Source organism: Ictalurus punctatus, chromosome 9, assembly GCF_001660625.3.
Source record: "Ictalurus punctatus breed USDA103 chromosome 9, Coco_2.0, whole genome shotgun sequence".
NCBI classification, from domain to species: Eukaryota; Metazoa; Chordata; class Actinopteri; order Siluriformes; family Ictaluridae; genus Ictalurus; species Ictalurus punctatus.
Window position 1 is genome coordinate 25,743,387 of NC_030424.2, and position 16,761 is coordinate 25,760,147.

At 40.0% G+C, this 16,761-nt stretch overlaps 1 protein-coding gene across 1 annotated transcript; it reads right to left on the bottom strand.

Moving 5' to 3' along the window:
• Positions 1 to 373: 373 nt before the first annotated feature.
• grhl3 (grainyhead-like transcription factor 3) lies at positions 374 to 13,603 on the bottom strand. Its single transcript, XM_017476797.3, has 15 exons — positions 13,394 to 13,603; positions 11,741 to 11,897; positions 11,578 to 11,642; positions 10,596 to 10,851; positions 10,308 to 10,393; positions 9,983 to 10,136; positions 8,863 to 8,974; positions 7,998 to 8,092; positions 6,733 to 6,891; positions 6,005 to 6,086; positions 4,895 to 5,019; positions 4,042 to 4,168; positions 3,044 to 3,129; positions 2,820 to 2,884; positions 374 to 1,329 (listed from the first exon to the last, which is right to left on the bottom strand). Exons 1-15 carry the CDS (start codon positions 13,408 to 13,410, stop codon positions 1,212 to 1,214), a joined length of 1,704 nt encoding a protein of 567 aa, XP_017332286.1. The 5' UTR covers positions 13,411 to 13,603; the 3' UTR covers positions 374 to 1,211.
• Positions 13,604 to 16,761: the final 3,158 nt, after the last annotated feature.

The window sequence follows — 16,761 nt, forward strand, 5'->3', positions numbered from 1 at the left end:
AAAATCACACACTTGTCTTACTTTTCATAACATAAACATAAAAATTAACAAACAGATGTCCCAAAACACAAAGCTACTGTATAATAGCAGTCGATTAAAACCCAGAAATGTATCATGTTAAACACAAATTAATACTCAGCTATGCTATGACATCTTAGCTATGACACTTAGCCAAGTTATTTCATTAGATTTTTTTTTTTTATTTTCCTTATAAAAGTAGACGAAATACAAAAGCAAATAGGGTAAATGCTGCAAAATACCAACGATATACAATGGAAACACAAAGCAGTTGAAATGCTTGTGATGTGAAATCCGAATAAACAAAAACAAAATCCATAAAAACTCGGATCGTCCATCAAAACTTCAACTGGGATTTTTCTTTTCCTGGTGTTTTTGTGGTTCTTTTTTTTTCTTTTTCTTTTTTTAACTAAATGTGGGAGGACAAGAGGCTACATCGTCATGGAACCCGTAATGCCCGAGCAGCCTCGAAATGTGTGGAGCCGGTGGTGAGCAACAAAAAGCCACCAGCTACTGATTTTTCACAGGTGAAACACTGAGACAGAAATGCGGCTCCGGAAGCAGGAAATGTGTGACGTTCAAAGTCCAAAACTGCCCCGGTTTTGGCTCGGGCAGTTTTCAGATGTGAAACAGGCAGGCTAGTGTAAAGCTACAGCGTCGTGACCGGAAGTATATGAACCTACTTAGTGTTAAGAGGCGCATACGTGAAGTTAAAGGAATCTACACAAGCAAGCGCAAGCAATACCACTACAGGCAGACATCGCAAAGCTATCGCTGAAATATTAACAAATCGTATCCAATCATAAGACATATAAAGTCTCTTTAGTTAACAATATTCACTTGTATTTACAGTTCATATTTACAACTCATTCATTCATTCATTCTTTCGCTCATCATTTGGTTCAATGTATCATAATTGCTTACATTATATTTAACTGTGGTTAAAAACAAAACAAATCCAATAATTAATATAAAAAAAAACACAAAAAAAACAAGGAAATAAATTGTATTTACAGAGGTAATTAATGTGGTGCTGGAGTTTAGCTGTAAACCTGCAATGCTCTATTGTCCCCATGGTGACAGTTGTGGCCCAAAAAAAAAATCTCTCTGAGAGGTGGCAGTGCTTTCTGATTGGCAGGCTGGGGAGACAGTGCCAGGGAGGGGGCGGGACTTGCATCACTGGAGGACATCGCTCATAACTCGAGTAGCGTGACTTGGTATTGATTGTGCATGATCTCGGTGATCTCGATGAGGAAGGCGGAATGGTTGCTATAGTGTTCGATGATGTTGTCGTCCATGTTCACAAAAATCCTGAGAAAACAGAGAGGATATTCATGAGGAGTATAAACCACACTCAAAGTCAAAATATCGAGTTAGTACAGTAATTAATATTATGCATAACTAGAAGTAAGGCTGTTTCTGGACCTTTGGGGCTGCAAGTGACATCCTAATATATCTTATGGTGCCCCCTGGTGGCTCGGTGGCCCTAAGCGACTGACACAACACAGCTGAATATCAGCCTACTTCCAATCCAGTTAGATCTCTAATGAGCAAGCCAGTGGTCGAAACCATGAGATGAACCAGACTCAGAAAGGGATAGTGTGTATTAAGTACTAAGTCGGTTGAGAGGATTTTCATCATGCGCATATTGTAAATAAGTCTTCTTGGATGAGCACAGGAAAGTGGTTATGATTACAGCAGCAGTTCTTAAGGTATAAATCGACAGTATCCAGGCTAGATTATCCTTAAGCAACAGTGAGACTTGGCACAAACTTCCCATTTGTGCGAAGTGCAATCTTTAGGGATCATCACCAACAGTGTAAAGTGAGTCACAAGTGCAGATGAATATCGTTATATAAAATTCGAAATGTAAGACAGGACCCAGCTGTATTGTTTTCAAAACCAGCAGTAAAAAACTACCACGATTGCCCTCGAGTTTCCAGGGATAGACCAACATTTCATTCAATACAAACCATGGATCGAAACCGTGCTCATTTAAACTCTGTATCACTGACACAACAAGATTAGATCAATTCATAATGGTTCCATTTCAAAGATGTTTGAATAGTTATGACCTAAACGTTTGCTTCGGCCTTACACCGACATCATAAATCAAAGAAATGTTCCACCCAGAAGGTGATGTGTGTGTGCCAGGTGTGCCTGAGGGTACACAGGAAACAGACTGATGATGTGGGGTGGAGAGAGAGATAGAAGATAGGGAGAAGAGAGAGAGAGAGAGAGAGAGAGAGAATGCCACCTAACCTGTCCTGTTCTTCCAAACACTACCGTCATCTACGTGTCTGAGGGCCAGCTCACTCCAAATCGCTGCTACGAAGCCCTGGGCTAGATTACTGACGCTCAAATAGTGTAAAACTGATGTATAAAGCACTGCTTTACGTTCACAGAGATATGAAAAGATAACCCAGATGGTGACAGGTGACTGGAAGATCTGTCGTTTCCCTGCTCTACTTCTTTGTCTTTCTTTTGTTTTCTTTTTCTACGACTTTTTTTTTTCCCCCTTCCAGTAAAGAAAACAGCAATTACGAAATTCCTTTACTACAGAGTTCTTGCCCGCCCAGTCTGTCAGATTAAGTTCCAGAAAACTGACAGCAAGAGACCGACCTAAGATCACAACGAAAGCATTTCAGTACATCCCAGCCTTTCTTTATCTCCTAGATCTGCTCTGTCAATAAAGCATAAATGGCAGCCGTCATCCACCAGCCGAGACCCTCCCTGTGCCAAAATGGCTGACGCCATCCGGTCAACCTCTGTGTGTTCAGTGCTACGAAACTGTCACTCACCCTCGTTTGCATTTTTTGAAGATTTTCACGATGGTGTCTTCTTGCAGACCGTACTTTTCCGAAATCTGAGAATGAGAAAAGAGAACCAAGATGAGTTTCCTGTCAAGGATCTTGTAGCATGTACGGTGAGATCTTCACATGTATGACAAAGGGATCGGAGGAAGAGAAGTAGAGCAGGAAGGAAGAGAAAGAGAAGGAATGGATGATAAGAAAGCAGAACGAACCGCTTGTCTGAGGCCTGTCAGGGTGGGCGAGTTCAGCATGAGGGCATCAAACACTTCCTCTGATTCTTGCCGTACGTACAGGAGGACTAGAACAAAACAAACAAACAAAAAAAACAAATAAATAATCGGCACTTTTGTTTTATGAGTGTTCATTTCAGCTTTCAGTGAAGCTGTTACCATGACGACAAGTCCATAAACTCAAACCTCAATGTGAACAAGATTATACTAACCCAAATGATCATCGTCAGTTACTCTGGCATCGTTCATTTGATCTTGGAGTTGTTTTGCAACATATGAAGGGCTGTGATGTGGTTTTGTGGTAGTTATGTTGTGTTTTTGTGTGATCCGGACCGGGTTCATGTTGTTCTGTTTGTGATACAGTTTGGCTTTCTAAAGTTTGTTGTGTGATGGAGAGTTTTATGTGGATTCTGTGCGTTGTGTTATGTTGTGGTTTGATAGCGTCGTAGTTTTGTGTTGTTTATATTGCGGTTTGACTTGATATAGTGTGATTTGATTGTGTTTATGTTGTGGTTTTGTGGTGCTTATGTGATGGTAGATGGTTTTGTGATGTGGTTTGGTGTGGTTCATGTTTTCGTTTGTCTCTGTAATGTTTGTTATTGCTTGATCAGGAGGTTTATTTGGATTCTGTGCGTTAGGTCATGGTGTGGCTTGCCACTGTTGTAGTTTCGTGGTGTTCAGGTGGGTTTGTTTTGTTGACATTGTGGTTTGACTTGATATAGTGTGAGTGGATTATGTTTATGTTCTGATGTGGTGGTAGTGGGTGTCGTAGGAGGTTCTGTGATGTGGTTTTGTGTTGTTTATGTTGTAGTTTGGCTCTGTAATGTTTATTATTATTTATTTGGATTCCGTGCTTTATGTTATGGTGAGGTTTTGTGGTTGTTATGTTGTATAATTCATTAGTGGTTAATCTGCATACGGTGTGAGATCGGCTCTTTTGCGTCTGTGGTTTTTCGGTGTCGGCGTCGTGTTAACGTTACCTCTTTGCTGTTCATCCTTGCGTGGTTGTTTGCTGGGCGCTGAGCCACACTGCTCTCCTGAATTAGAGAAACAGGCAACACGTTTCAGCGAGTTCCTGTCACTTTCCTCTGTACTGTTAGTCACCGCCTAAGACCCAGAGATAACAGACACTATCAGCATTAATGTAAAAAAAATATACATGGCTATCGGAGGAAAAGAATTCCTGTCGTGCTCTGACCTGATCGCCTAGCGATGCATAACATCACACAAGCACAATTAAACACGTGTGTATCTAACTGTCTGATCAGAGAGACTGTTCTCACATACATATGATACTGGTGTGTGACATCTGAGATGTATGTGTATAAATGTCATGTACATGTGTGGGTGGCTGCATGCATGCATGCAAGATGCTGAGATGCACATCTTATCTGACACACTGGGTCCTACAGAGGTTGTGGGAAATGAGTGGAAAGTGTGTGTGAGTGTGTTTCTCTTCCTATGTGTAAACACGCAATCCCTTTAACACTAGCGGAATAAGGCTGAGTCAGGCGTGTGTATGTGCATGTGTGTGTTTGGGAGTGTGTGAGCCCCCGCAAGCTAATCCTCCTTGTCAGCCAGCATGGCCGTCTCCTCATGAGGAAAGTTTCGTTTACTGTTGTGTAATCATACTTTTCCTTTCCAGCTCTCTATCCCTCTGTTTATCTTTCTTCCCAGACCACTTTTTTTTTTCCCACTACATATTTTCCCACACTTTTCCTGCCTCTATCCTACACTCGCTGCCCTGCAGCTGTTGGAACATGACTCGACGGAGCTGCGGCTAACCACAAATCCCAGGATTTCTGGAGGTGTGTGTGTGTGTGTTGGGTGTACCAAGCGCTGCAGGTTGCTGTAGTGGGTCTCAGGGATGAACAGCACAGGCTGTGTGACGTGGTCATCCAGGGTTTTGAAGAAAGTGCAGTCCTTCCCTATGGAGCTGGAAACCAGAGTCTGTTTTCCTGAAGAAGAAAAAAAAGGCGAACACTTTCAGAAATTTGATCAACCTTGACACAAGCTCACAAATTTGTGATCTAACATCATCAGCTAATTACTAATCAGCACTGGAAGTACGAGCAACCTGAATGATGCCATTTACAACACACAAAGCACAAAAAAAAAAAAGTATCAAGAGATCTGAAAGTAGTCTGAGTCTTAAAATGTGGTACAAGATCTTGAAAAGTTAATAATTACTAGGTTAATAATTACTCCATGCTAATTACCGGTTGCTAACAGCAATCTTCTTAGCCATTAAAAAAACCAAACAAAACAAAACATTAACACTTCCCCTGATATAATAATATATTTATTGAATTATGTTTTACGGTCAAATATTTCATACCAAGATACCTCACTTTTGCATGTGAGAGTTGGGATTAGCATGTTAGCAAGGCGAATGCTAATTCGGTTATCACAGCTTCATTTACAAAAACATGTCTTCATGTTAGTACAAATAGATCAGGGTCTTACAAGCTAAAACACTGTTAGAGATGAGTACAATGAGTTATTTTAGCAGTGAAATCAGTGCAAGTTGAGTGTTTGTTTTTCTTTTAAATAACTGTGCTCAGAGCTAGGTTTTATTTAGCTAAGCTCGGAGCTAGCGATGTGCTACGAATGAATATTTGATCTCTCCAGCCTGCTTTTCAGTTTGTTTCCTGTTTAAGCAGCTTACTATCTGGCATATTATTCATTCTCCATTGTGTTTTGTTGCTTGGTTGTTTGGTTGTTTTTTGGTGTTTGGATTAAGTCAAGTTAATTAAATTGAATTAAGGATTGAGAAACAAACGGAAAACTCTAGAATAGGGAAATATATTAGCTAGGAGGAAAGCGTTTCAGGTGTGGTCTCTCTACCAAACTTCCGTGATTGCATAAATGTAATTTTGTGACCGTGATCTCAGACCTGTGTTATCATATAACTGGTTTAAGAGTGGGTTGGATGACACGTACCACCGTTAGTGGAGTCAGCAACGTTCTTGGCTCGCCTTTTGACTCTTTTGCGTTCTTCATCTCGCATCTTCCTCTCGGCACCCTGTCGGAAGAAATTTAGTTTTTGAACTCACTTGACTTCAGCCTTGACACCTCAGTAATTTGTGCCTCATTAAAACAGACCTTGAAGATACAATGCTGAAAAGAAAAGAAAAAAACAAAACAAAACCAGCTGCCAGAACCATCTGATGGAAAAACACAATGGTTCCTCGTTCTGCAGTAATACACTAAGCTCACCTGCCGTGGCTAAACCTGTCAGACAGGTACAATTCTGAACGATTCCTCCCATCCTGTACTCACTAAATGCTCTGAAGGCTACTATGAAGGCAGCCAAGGAGAAGGAACACAGCAGATGAAGAAGATAGCAAGAATATGAGGGTTTGGAGATCAGATTAGAGCTGAATAATGGGATGAATGATTTGTCTTAACAACCAGCAGATACAAACGTGTTTATGTGCCGGGGCGGACAGAAAGACAGATTCTACAAGCGAACTTTTTTTTTTTTTGCACGAGTTCCTATGAAAACGATCCTCCAAGTCACAGAGACTGTGGCAGTTAGAAACACAATCTCAAGTAATGGATAATAGCCTAGAGGGCCAGAACTGTAGCTTAGCTCTTTAGTGCACACCTTTATCACACCAGCTGAAACACCCCAGGAAGCTTGAATGGAGCTGAAAAATCTAACTGACCTTATCACAGAAGATCTTGACCTGGCAGGCGGCTCGGTGGATGAGATGGTTGGTGCCAGAGCTGAAGTCATACGTGTCGATCTGCAGGTTTAGAGGGACACCTTTCACCCCCTTCTGAGAGGAGAAGTCTGTGCTGAGGGAATTGATACCAATATACACCTGCGGAAATCCCGTAGAAGAAGAACATTTCAATACACTGATTCGAATTTTAACGATTAAGCAACACTTTGAGATGCGTCTTAATTAGGTATTTAAAAATATCCAGAAACCTGAGTCGTATGTACTTTTAATGAATAATTCGACTGTTAATAAATCCAATAACACATATTAAAGTATTCATTCAGCTGTTATTAAACCACTGTACAATATAGAAAACTGAGAAAGAGAGAGAGAGAGAGAGGGAGAGAGAGAGAAAGAGAGAGAAGCAGGTTTTAAGGCTTTCATTAACTTATTCACTACATTTTCATGAATTAGCTAAAGGCAACATAGCTTATCTTAGTTACAAGAAACATCGAGCACTTTGAAATAGTTTCTAAGCCCTGAGCATGGTCATAACGCATGTATTGTGTCACTCCTCGACTCTTTAAGAAAAAGGAAAAAAAAAAAAAAAAGCTAGCATCAGGGATGACGATCTAGCCCTGAAATATACAGCAAATATACAGGAGTTGGTTTCCATAGGAAAGGTGTGGAATAAAAATGGGAACACCGGGACATGACCGGGCAAGTTTGAACCCAAATGCAGAAAAATAAAGAAAGAAAGACAGGCTTAGTATGCAAGGGTTCAGTTCTAAGCCAGGATCAGCTTGCTTTGTCTTTGTAATCCATTTTCATAAGGACGCAAAAGACCAAACGACTAATCCGAGATTGATCTCTCTTTTTACGTCTTTATTTTCTACCCAGTTTATTTTCTCGGTTGATTGTTATGCTTTTTTTTCTCTCTCTCTCTCTCTTATAAATGCAATCTTGGTAATTATCAGGTGTGTATATGTTGTTTTCTTTTTTTTCCTCCTTTTTTTATACTCTCTCCCTCCTCCGCCTGTTCTTGGTTTCGCTGTCCCGCCCTAAACTGCCTCAGGATATTCTTGAGATCTCTCTCTCTCTCTCTCTCTCTCTCTCTCTCTTCATCTCTCTCCCTGTTGTCATGACAGATGCCTGGGGTGGTGACATGCCATGGATTCCTCCCTTGTGACACACACACACACACACACACACACACACACAACACACAACACAAACAAATGGATCTGGCAAGTGTGTGTTTTTACCTTTGCCTCTTCATTAGTGTTCCAGATGAAGGATAAAGCATTAAAAGCGACCTCGTCTACTTTGCTGATGCCACTGAAGACTTCTTTGTAGTCAGCTGGAGAGAATGCATAAAAATGAGTAAAATGAGATGAATAATTAAACTTTAAAATCTAGAGAGTACTCTGCCCAAAGAACAGTTGGTGGTACAACAGTTTTAACCATGAAAGCAGGGTAAATGAGGTATTCAATTCCATTTTTATTTGTGTAGTGCTTTTAACAATGGACTTTATCAAAGCAGCTTTATATAAATATATAAACACAGGATACAGATTTTAAGTGTGTGAATTTATCCCTATCGAGCGAGCCATTGGTGATGGTGGCGAGGAAAAACTCCCTAAGATGATAAGAGGAAGAAACCTTGAGAGGAACCAGACTCAGAAGGGAACCCGTCCTCATCTGGGTCACAACGGACGGTGTGTGAAAGTAAAGGAAAGGTCATTATTGTTTTTATATGAGGTCTGTTTTGTTGAACTAAGGTACGGTTCATGAAGTTTCCCAGCCCTGCTAATCGTGTTGTGTTCCCATCTCTAACACACCTTCTCCAACTAATCAACTAATTAACAGACTTCCTGAGTCAACTTGGGTGTGTTGGTCCAGGAAAAACTCCATAATCTGTAGGGCAGGGGTACTCCAGGCAATTAGGAGCCACACCTAATAGTCATTTGATGATAAACTTAAATCGATTAAACAAGTGCAATCAGATGAGGCTCCTGTCAGATTGGAAAGAGAACCTGACACCATTTGAAGGGAAGACTGCAGACCCCCTGAGCTATGGGACATTTAACTGCCAGTGTGTGTGTGTGTGTGTGTTTAGTTAGTGCATACCAATATCAATGACCCTCTGCTTAGCAGTTGGCTGTCGCGCGTGCCAGTGATTCCAGCACTTCAGCTGCATCTCAGGACTCTTCTCATTTTCAAACACTGCCATGATGACAGTCTGAGCGAGATAGTGAAAGAGAAAGGAGGACAGAAAGACAGGTTGATTGGTACAAAAAGTTTCTTGACATCAAGCTAATACCTTGGTTTATTGTCTCGTTGTCATATTAATCGAGTGAGCATACGTATACACTCGCTTGAAAACAGGTTGCCATGCCTCTCCCCTCCATCTCTAAGCCTTTAGTCACTTGGAGTTTTGGCAAAGGCAGAGGCAGGATTTGCACACATAGGTGTGTTCTGAGACTGTATCGACAAAAATATTTGTACAACTTTAATGCCACCAAACCTCCTCTGATTAAATCTAATGCTAAAGTGTTAACTCCTAATCACTGGAAAATGTCATGGCTGTAAGTGGTGACAGTGTGACAGTTCGGGATATTAGCTTTAGCTTTCTTAGCACCGGGATAAAAGTGGGAGGTTGTTGTGTACCTTGAGTCATAAATAATGAAGCTCTGATCAGCCCTGAAATTAGCTACAGATTTGCCAGTAGATCTTTCAGCACATAAAGCACTCATGTCTTGAGCATTTTAAATGGCGGAAAATGTTGTAGAACATACAACCTTCTAGAATCCTGAACCGTCCCAATCTTTCCCGCTTTGTTGTTGTTTTTTTCCTCAGATATATTAACTCACTTTCTGTTGGATCTCCACAAGTACAGCAGATAACATTCTAACACCTTTCCAACCTCCAAAAGCTTCATGATCATTTGTTTAGCTTTTCATTATTATTATTATTATTATTATTATTATTATTATTATTATTATTATTGACTTTTTTTATTGCTCTCAACCCACCTTCACTTGGATCCCTTCTAAAATCCTGCCAACTTCTAGAAGATTCCTAACTTTCCAGCCCACTGAGGACACTTTCTAGACCTTTCTAAGATTTTTGTTTGTTTGTTTGTTTTACTGCTGGAGATCCCTGCATGAACTCCAGATAATGTTCTACCGCCTTCTCAATAATCCAGAACGTTGCTGGTGTTTATTTAGGCTTAAATGTCTTAGCTCACCTTCACTTTGGTGCATGGGATCCCAGAACGGTTGTCCACTCCCTGCAGGGTGATGGGGTAGAACTGGCCCTTGTTGAGGTACACCAGAGGAATTTCAGTGGCCTTGTTTTGGGAGGCTTGCGGTGCTCCGAGGATAAACTGGAAATCGTTCTGACTAACAAAGACAGCACAAAAACCAAATGAACAACCAAAAATAAATAAATAAATCAATAGTCTACAAAAAAAAAATCGCCTTGTCCCTAGGGCAATATGTAAAATTATCAATTGGCAGAAGGTCTAAGTTTTGATGATTGACAGTCTGAAGTGTGTTCCATGCTTGGCTTACCTGTACCTCTCAGGAGGAGAGTTTGAGTACGAGTCGGAGTAATCAGGACTTGGGTGGCCCACAAACTCAGTGTTGTAGCCTAGAGGCTGAGTGGGTGAAGGACAAAAGCAGTATGTTGTACTTTAGTTTGCGCCAATTCATTTCGAACATTTCATGAGTCACTGCATTGTTTTGGAAATTTAAAACCACTTGTTGCATAGCAATACATAAATATATAATAATAACTAATAATAAGTCCACTCGGCTTATGTGTGTTCTTAATGCGAAGGTCTTCTTTGTGAGACTCACTTCAGTGCTGGCTTCTGGGTAGGGGGTATCCGAAGGCCACATTTTATGAGTCGCGTTGAGCATAAGGGAATCAAATATGTTGTTGATGGCCTGCTTTTCATAGTTGTCAACCGCGACAGCCTGGATGTAGTTGTTGTTGCTTGGAGAGATTTGTTTCGCTACTTGTGATTGTGTGGTGCAAATGCTCTCGGATACCAGCTTCATGAGGTGTGAGTTTTGCAGAGGTGTCAGCTCAGGGGAAGAACCATTGGGTGTTCTGAAAGATAATCGAAGATAATTGTGTTCACTGAGAAGGCAAACAAGGCCTAAATGTAATGTTTAAACACTATAGTTAAGTGAGAGTGGCTAGGTGGCTTGTCATTGATGCTAACTCTAGAACAAATAAAGAGCTCAATGGCCTTTTACTGGTAGCAGTGATTGGAGAACTTGTTCAAGTCAACAGAAACAGCACTCAATCTCGACACTGTTTGAGGAGAGCTGGGTGGGAGCTGTTTGCTACATAATCCACATCTCCAACTCTGTTTGCCTTTCTCGTCATCGCCTCAACTCAAGGGGAAAAAATATTCTTGATCGCCAGCCATTTTTCACCAGCACAAAAGACCAGTGATTCAGCTGTCTCTGGGGTGGGATGGGAAAGAGGATTAGCATCTTAAACTGCTCTGACCTCAGCTAAGCTCGAGCTAATCTTGCTAGCCCTCGCTCTGCACATTGGAGGAGTGGCAGGAGGCGATGAAATAAAACCTGTGAGAAATACCTACATTAAGTTTCGTACACCTGTCACGTTTTGTCTCTCTTGATAATTGGACAGGCACACCTCTATCCTTGCCACTCTCGCCTGTCAGCGTGTGCTTGGGGCTTGTCTTTTATCTCTGCAGGATTTGAAATGAATTGGGCACGTATGGTGAAAGACACTGGAGATTAACTCCTGTCCTAGTACAGATGTAAGGGTTAAATGTTGTTTTTTTTTGTTTGTTTTTTTTACCTGTCCATGGGTTTAAATGCGCTGCTTCCATGTAAACAGGGAGTCATCTTCTGCTCTTTTGGAGTCTGTAAAGAAGAATAAATGAATGAATGAATTAATGTCAATGAATATCTTGTATCTCTATTAGAATTAGGAAAGTTCTGGAGAATTTCTGGTTTTCTACCTTGCAAATATCACTGAAGATACCGCTGAGATCATCATCAGTGAGCCTGGATTTGGCTTTGCTGCTATCGATGTCCATGTAGTTCCAGGAGTCCATTAGGTAACTGTCAGAGTAGCATGGGTAGTTAAAGCTCTCGTTTTGCAAAATCATCAGAGCCCTGAAGCAAGATCGGACAAAAAAAGAACATTTTTTAAAAGTTCAGGAAGTTTCCACACGCATAGACATGCGCTGTCCTCCAGTTTGTTGATTCATATCTAAAGCAAGAAATATAGATTGTAAAAATTGCACTGAAGGAAGCAGCGGTTTCAACAAATCCTACTTTGAGAAAATGCCAGCTATATGGAATTGACATCAGTGATCCACATAAACATCTGCCTGAATATCTTTGTGAAATGTGCTTCTGAGATGAACCTAAACAACAAATCCCATACACCAGTGGTCACCAACCCTGTTCCTGGAGATCTGCCTTCCTGAAGACTTTAGCTCCACCTGACCATCTAATCATTGTCTTAAGAAGTTCTTGATCAGCTAAAACAGCTGTGTTCGATTTTGATTGGAGATGAAACCTGCGGAAAGGTAGGTCTCAAGGAAGAGGGTTGGTGACCACTGCCATACATTTTTGCTCTATAGATGTTCTTAGCACCTAAGGGTAAGAACTCATGCAAATATAAGGTCCGCTAGGATAAACCGAAGAAATGAGGATGTCAGTTTCGCCTGAAGACCTCAAACAAAACCTAGGTATTAGGGAAGGATCACTTATCTCCCAACACAAGGAAAAGTAGGATCCATTTTTGGGCCTTTCCCCTGTGCCATGGATTAACGGCTAACGAGCAAACAGTTAGTTCACTCCTGACAAGCGCTGCAGCACCTGAGCTCATGACAGCGCTCTGTTTGACCAGGTGAGAGGTCTTGTTTAGCAAATGAACACATTTCCTGTTGATGTTCCTCTTAAATGGAGCTTTAAAGACGCTGCTCTGTCACAGTCACATGAATGAAACGATCCTCACATGGCACTTGGTGCTGCTATTATTGCATGCCACAGCGTGATACACCATGCCATGCAGTTTCAATGACCATATTTAGTTTCTGTGCTACAATGAGCAGGTGAAAACTTGCTTTTGTGATTCAGAGCCCCTAGGACAGCAGAATCAGCCACATACACACAAATACTACGATTATTCTTTCATATGCAGCTCAGTGTGCCTTGAGAGTGTGGTGCATGCGGTGTGTGTGTGTGTCTGTGTGTGTTGGTTGGATGGTTGTGGTGTCAGCTATCTGTACAAACAGACCCTATGTAGTGTTTCTGATAAGGGTCTAGCTGCCCAGTGGCAGAAAAGAGATGGAGTGTCAGAGCTGCAAGCGACGAAACTACAACTGACACCTCGAGAGCGCGAGAGGAATAAAGACCTACGGAAACGTAACAATTTAGGAAAGTTTAGGATCACTTCCAGACAAAGCAACAAAAAAAAAAAAGACGGAAAAAAAGCGAAAAAGAAACGAACCCAAAGTCAAACATCTGTAAACATCTGTGTCAGTTGGATTTCAAGAAATTGTCTTTGCGTTACCAATCCTTTAAGAGCTATCGACTTGATTGATATACAAAACAATCTGAGATCCTTCTCCAGACAAAATCAAAAAACACATGTCACTTACTCAATCTCCTTGGTCATGTCGTTCCTCAGAGGCGGCAGAAATAAAATCCTCAGTCTTTGCTGTCCTCTCTGGTAAGGTGTGTGTTTCCGTTTTGATATATAACGGTGAGAGAATCAGAGAGAGACAGAGAGCGAGAGAGAGGGAACGAGAGAGAGAGAGAGAAAGTGGTTATAACTGTGTACCTCCTTGAGTGAAGAGGTTTTGATTTGGGCCTGCCGCTGCTGGCACATTTATCTGTCCTGACAGGTAGCTTTCAGACACTTGCACCTGATTGGCTGAAGGTGCAGAGGCAGGTGTGTGATGGGACAGGTGTACTTCCTTAACTCTTGACGTGCTGGAGAGAAACTCGGGCAGGTGTGTGAATGGGACTCATTAACACATGGAATAAAAGGCTGAGCTTTATCCCAGGCAGGCGTGAAAAAGAGTCAGAAACCAAAGGCTGAGCTCAGGGAAAACCCTTTTATTATGCTAATGTCGATGTGTATCACATGCATGCATGTTTCCCTCTGGCTTAAACACAGGATTAAATAATAAAAGGTTTTGCTCGCGGCAGTGAAAAGGTTTTAGGTTGAAGGTGTTTGATGGGTGAAACTTTTCCACAAGACTTGTGTCTGGACACTGCGTCTGTGTACGATTTACCTGAAGATAAAGCAATGAAGAAATAAAAGAAGGAGTGGGGAAATCAGTGCTTCAAAGGAAAGAACTATTGTCTGTATAGCTTACTAAGTCTTAAATGTTATCATTAAAAATGGGATAAAAAAAAATAAGACTCAAAATAGAATACATGAAAAGAGGTGCAACAACAGTTCCAGAAAAGTTGGGACGCTGTGTAAAATGTAAATAAAAACAGAATGCAATGATTTGCAAATCTCATAAACCCGTACGTCATTCACAGTAGAACACAGAAAACATATCAAATGTTGAAACTGAGGAAATGTAATAATTTAAGGAGAACATAAGGTAATTTTGAATTTAATGGCCGCAACACGTTTCAAAAAAGTTAGGACAGGGGCAAGAAAAGGCTGGAAAAGTAAGTGTTACTAAAAAGAAACAGCTGGAGGAACATTTTGCAAGTAATTAGGTTAATTGGAAACAGGTCAGTATCATGATTGAGTATAAAAAAAAGTATCTTAGAGAAGCAGAGTCTCTTAGAAGTAAAGATGGGATGGAATCTGGATGGAAGCATATGTTGCTCTAAAACCTGTACATACCTTTCAGCATTGATGGTGCCATTCCAAGTGTGCAAGCTGCTCATTCCATAGGCACTAATGCACCCCATACCATCAGAGATGCAGGCTTTTGAACTGAGCACTGATAAAAGCCGGATGGTCCCTCTCCTCTTTAGTCCGCTTTAGTTTAGAGGACGCGGAGTCATTGATTTCCAAAACGAATCTCAAATTTGGATTTGTCTGACCACAGAACAGTTTTCCACTTTTCTTCAGTCCATTTTAAATGAGCTTTGGCCCAGAGAAGACGGCGATGTTTCTGGATCATGTGCACATATGGTTTCTTCCTTGCATGATCGAGCTTTAACCAGCCTTTGTGGATGGCATGGTGAAGTGTGTTCACAGACAATGAGTTCTGGAGGTGTTTCTAAGCCCATGCAGTGATTTCCTTTACAGAATCATGCCTGTTTTTAAGGCAGTGCCGCCTGAAGGCACGAAGATCACAGGCATGCAATATTAATTTTCACCCTTGTCCCTTGCCCACAGAGATTTCTCCAGATTCTCTGAATCTTTTGATGATATTATGTACTGTAGACGATGAGATATTCATAGTATATGCAATTTTACATTTAGGAACGTTATTTTGAAATTGTTCCACAATTTGTACATGCAGTTTTTTTTTGCAGATTAGTGAATCTCTGCCCATCTTTACTTCCGAGAGACTCTGCCTCTCTAAGATATTCTTTTTATACCCAATTACTGACCTGTTGCCAATTAACCTCCAGCTGTTTCTTTTTAGTAACCAACGTTTTTGAGATGTGTTGTGACCATCAAATTCAAAATGTATTTTTTCCTTAAATTGGTACATTTCCTCAGTTTAAACATTTGATATGTTTTCTGTGTTCTACTGTGAATAACATACAGGTTTATGAGATTTGCAAATCATTGCATTCTGTTTTTATTTACATTTTACACAGTGTCCCAACTTTTTTGGAATTGGGGTTGTAAGTGTCTGTGCAAATGTCCCCACAAAAATAGGAATATGTGACACTTTTGAACTTATGGGGACATTCAGCTAGTCCCCATGAGGAAAACAGTTTTTATTTATTTATTTCTTTATTTATTTAGTTAAAGGGTTTTTTTTTAGTTTAGTTTTTATTAAACTACAGGTTTAATTAAAAAAAAAAACTAAAATAGTCAAAATATTAACTTTTAGATATAAGGTTAATGTAAGGCTTATATAATTATCTGCATTAGAATCATGCCTATAAAAGGTGCTCACACGGGTTTTGAACTTATGGGGACATTTGTCTGGTCCTCACAAGGTACAGTGATTCACAAAAAAAATCCATTTTTATTTAACAAAGCCAAAAAATTTCTTTTTAGTTACTGAAGTTACAGTCAGATTTGGGTTAAATAATTATTCCTAATTATGCCAATAGAAGGTCCTCTCAAGGATAGTAATATCTGACAGTTTTTACATTTGCCTTTTATTTATTTATTTATTATTTATTATATACATATTTTTTTTAACAAAAACTCAGCTAAAAACTAAAAGAGTTCAAAGGGTTCTTTTCTGGTTACTGAAGTTACAGCTAATAGCTTTAATTAGTAACTATGTCAAAGGAAGGTCCTCGCAAGGATATTGTGTGTGTTTTATGTAGATGGAAACTGCTTAGTTACCGTAAATGTTATGCAAATGATTTACAAGTAGAGCTGCACATTTATAATAATAATAATAATAATAATAATAATAATAATAATAATAATAATAATAATAATAATAATAATAAACAATGTAAACAATGTTATTTTATATAGGGCCTTTAAAAGTAGCTTCTCAGGGCACTTTACATAAAAAACACAATCATGTATAAATGCAAATTATAAAAAATATATACATACATACATACATGCATAAAGCATACATATTTATCTATTTATCTATCTATCTATCTATCTATCTATCTATCTGTCTGTGTCTGTCTGTCTGTCTGTCTATCTGTCTGTCTGTCTGTCTGTCTATCTGTCTATCTATCTGCTATCTATCTGTCTGTCTGTCTATCTATCTCTCTCTCTCTGTCTGTCTCTCTGTCTGTCTGTCTGTCTGTCTGTCTGCCAAAAAACATATTACACCATTCCTATTAACTAATTTTCTATTCTGTTTCTTTTCCCCATATGAAATAAATAATCATTTTGTTC

Excerpts from the sequence above, each read along its gene's own strand:
- grhl3 (XM_017476797.3), bottom strand. Across the intron at positions 6,892-7,997 it reads ACACTAATGAAGAGGCAAAG|GTGTATATTGGTATCAATTC; the intron begins GTAAAAACACAC and ends GGATTTCCGCAG. Across the intron at positions 1,330-2,819 it reads TTCAAAAAATGCAAACGAGG|GATTTTTGTGAACATGGACG; the intron begins GTGAGTGACAGT and ends CTGTTTTCTCAG.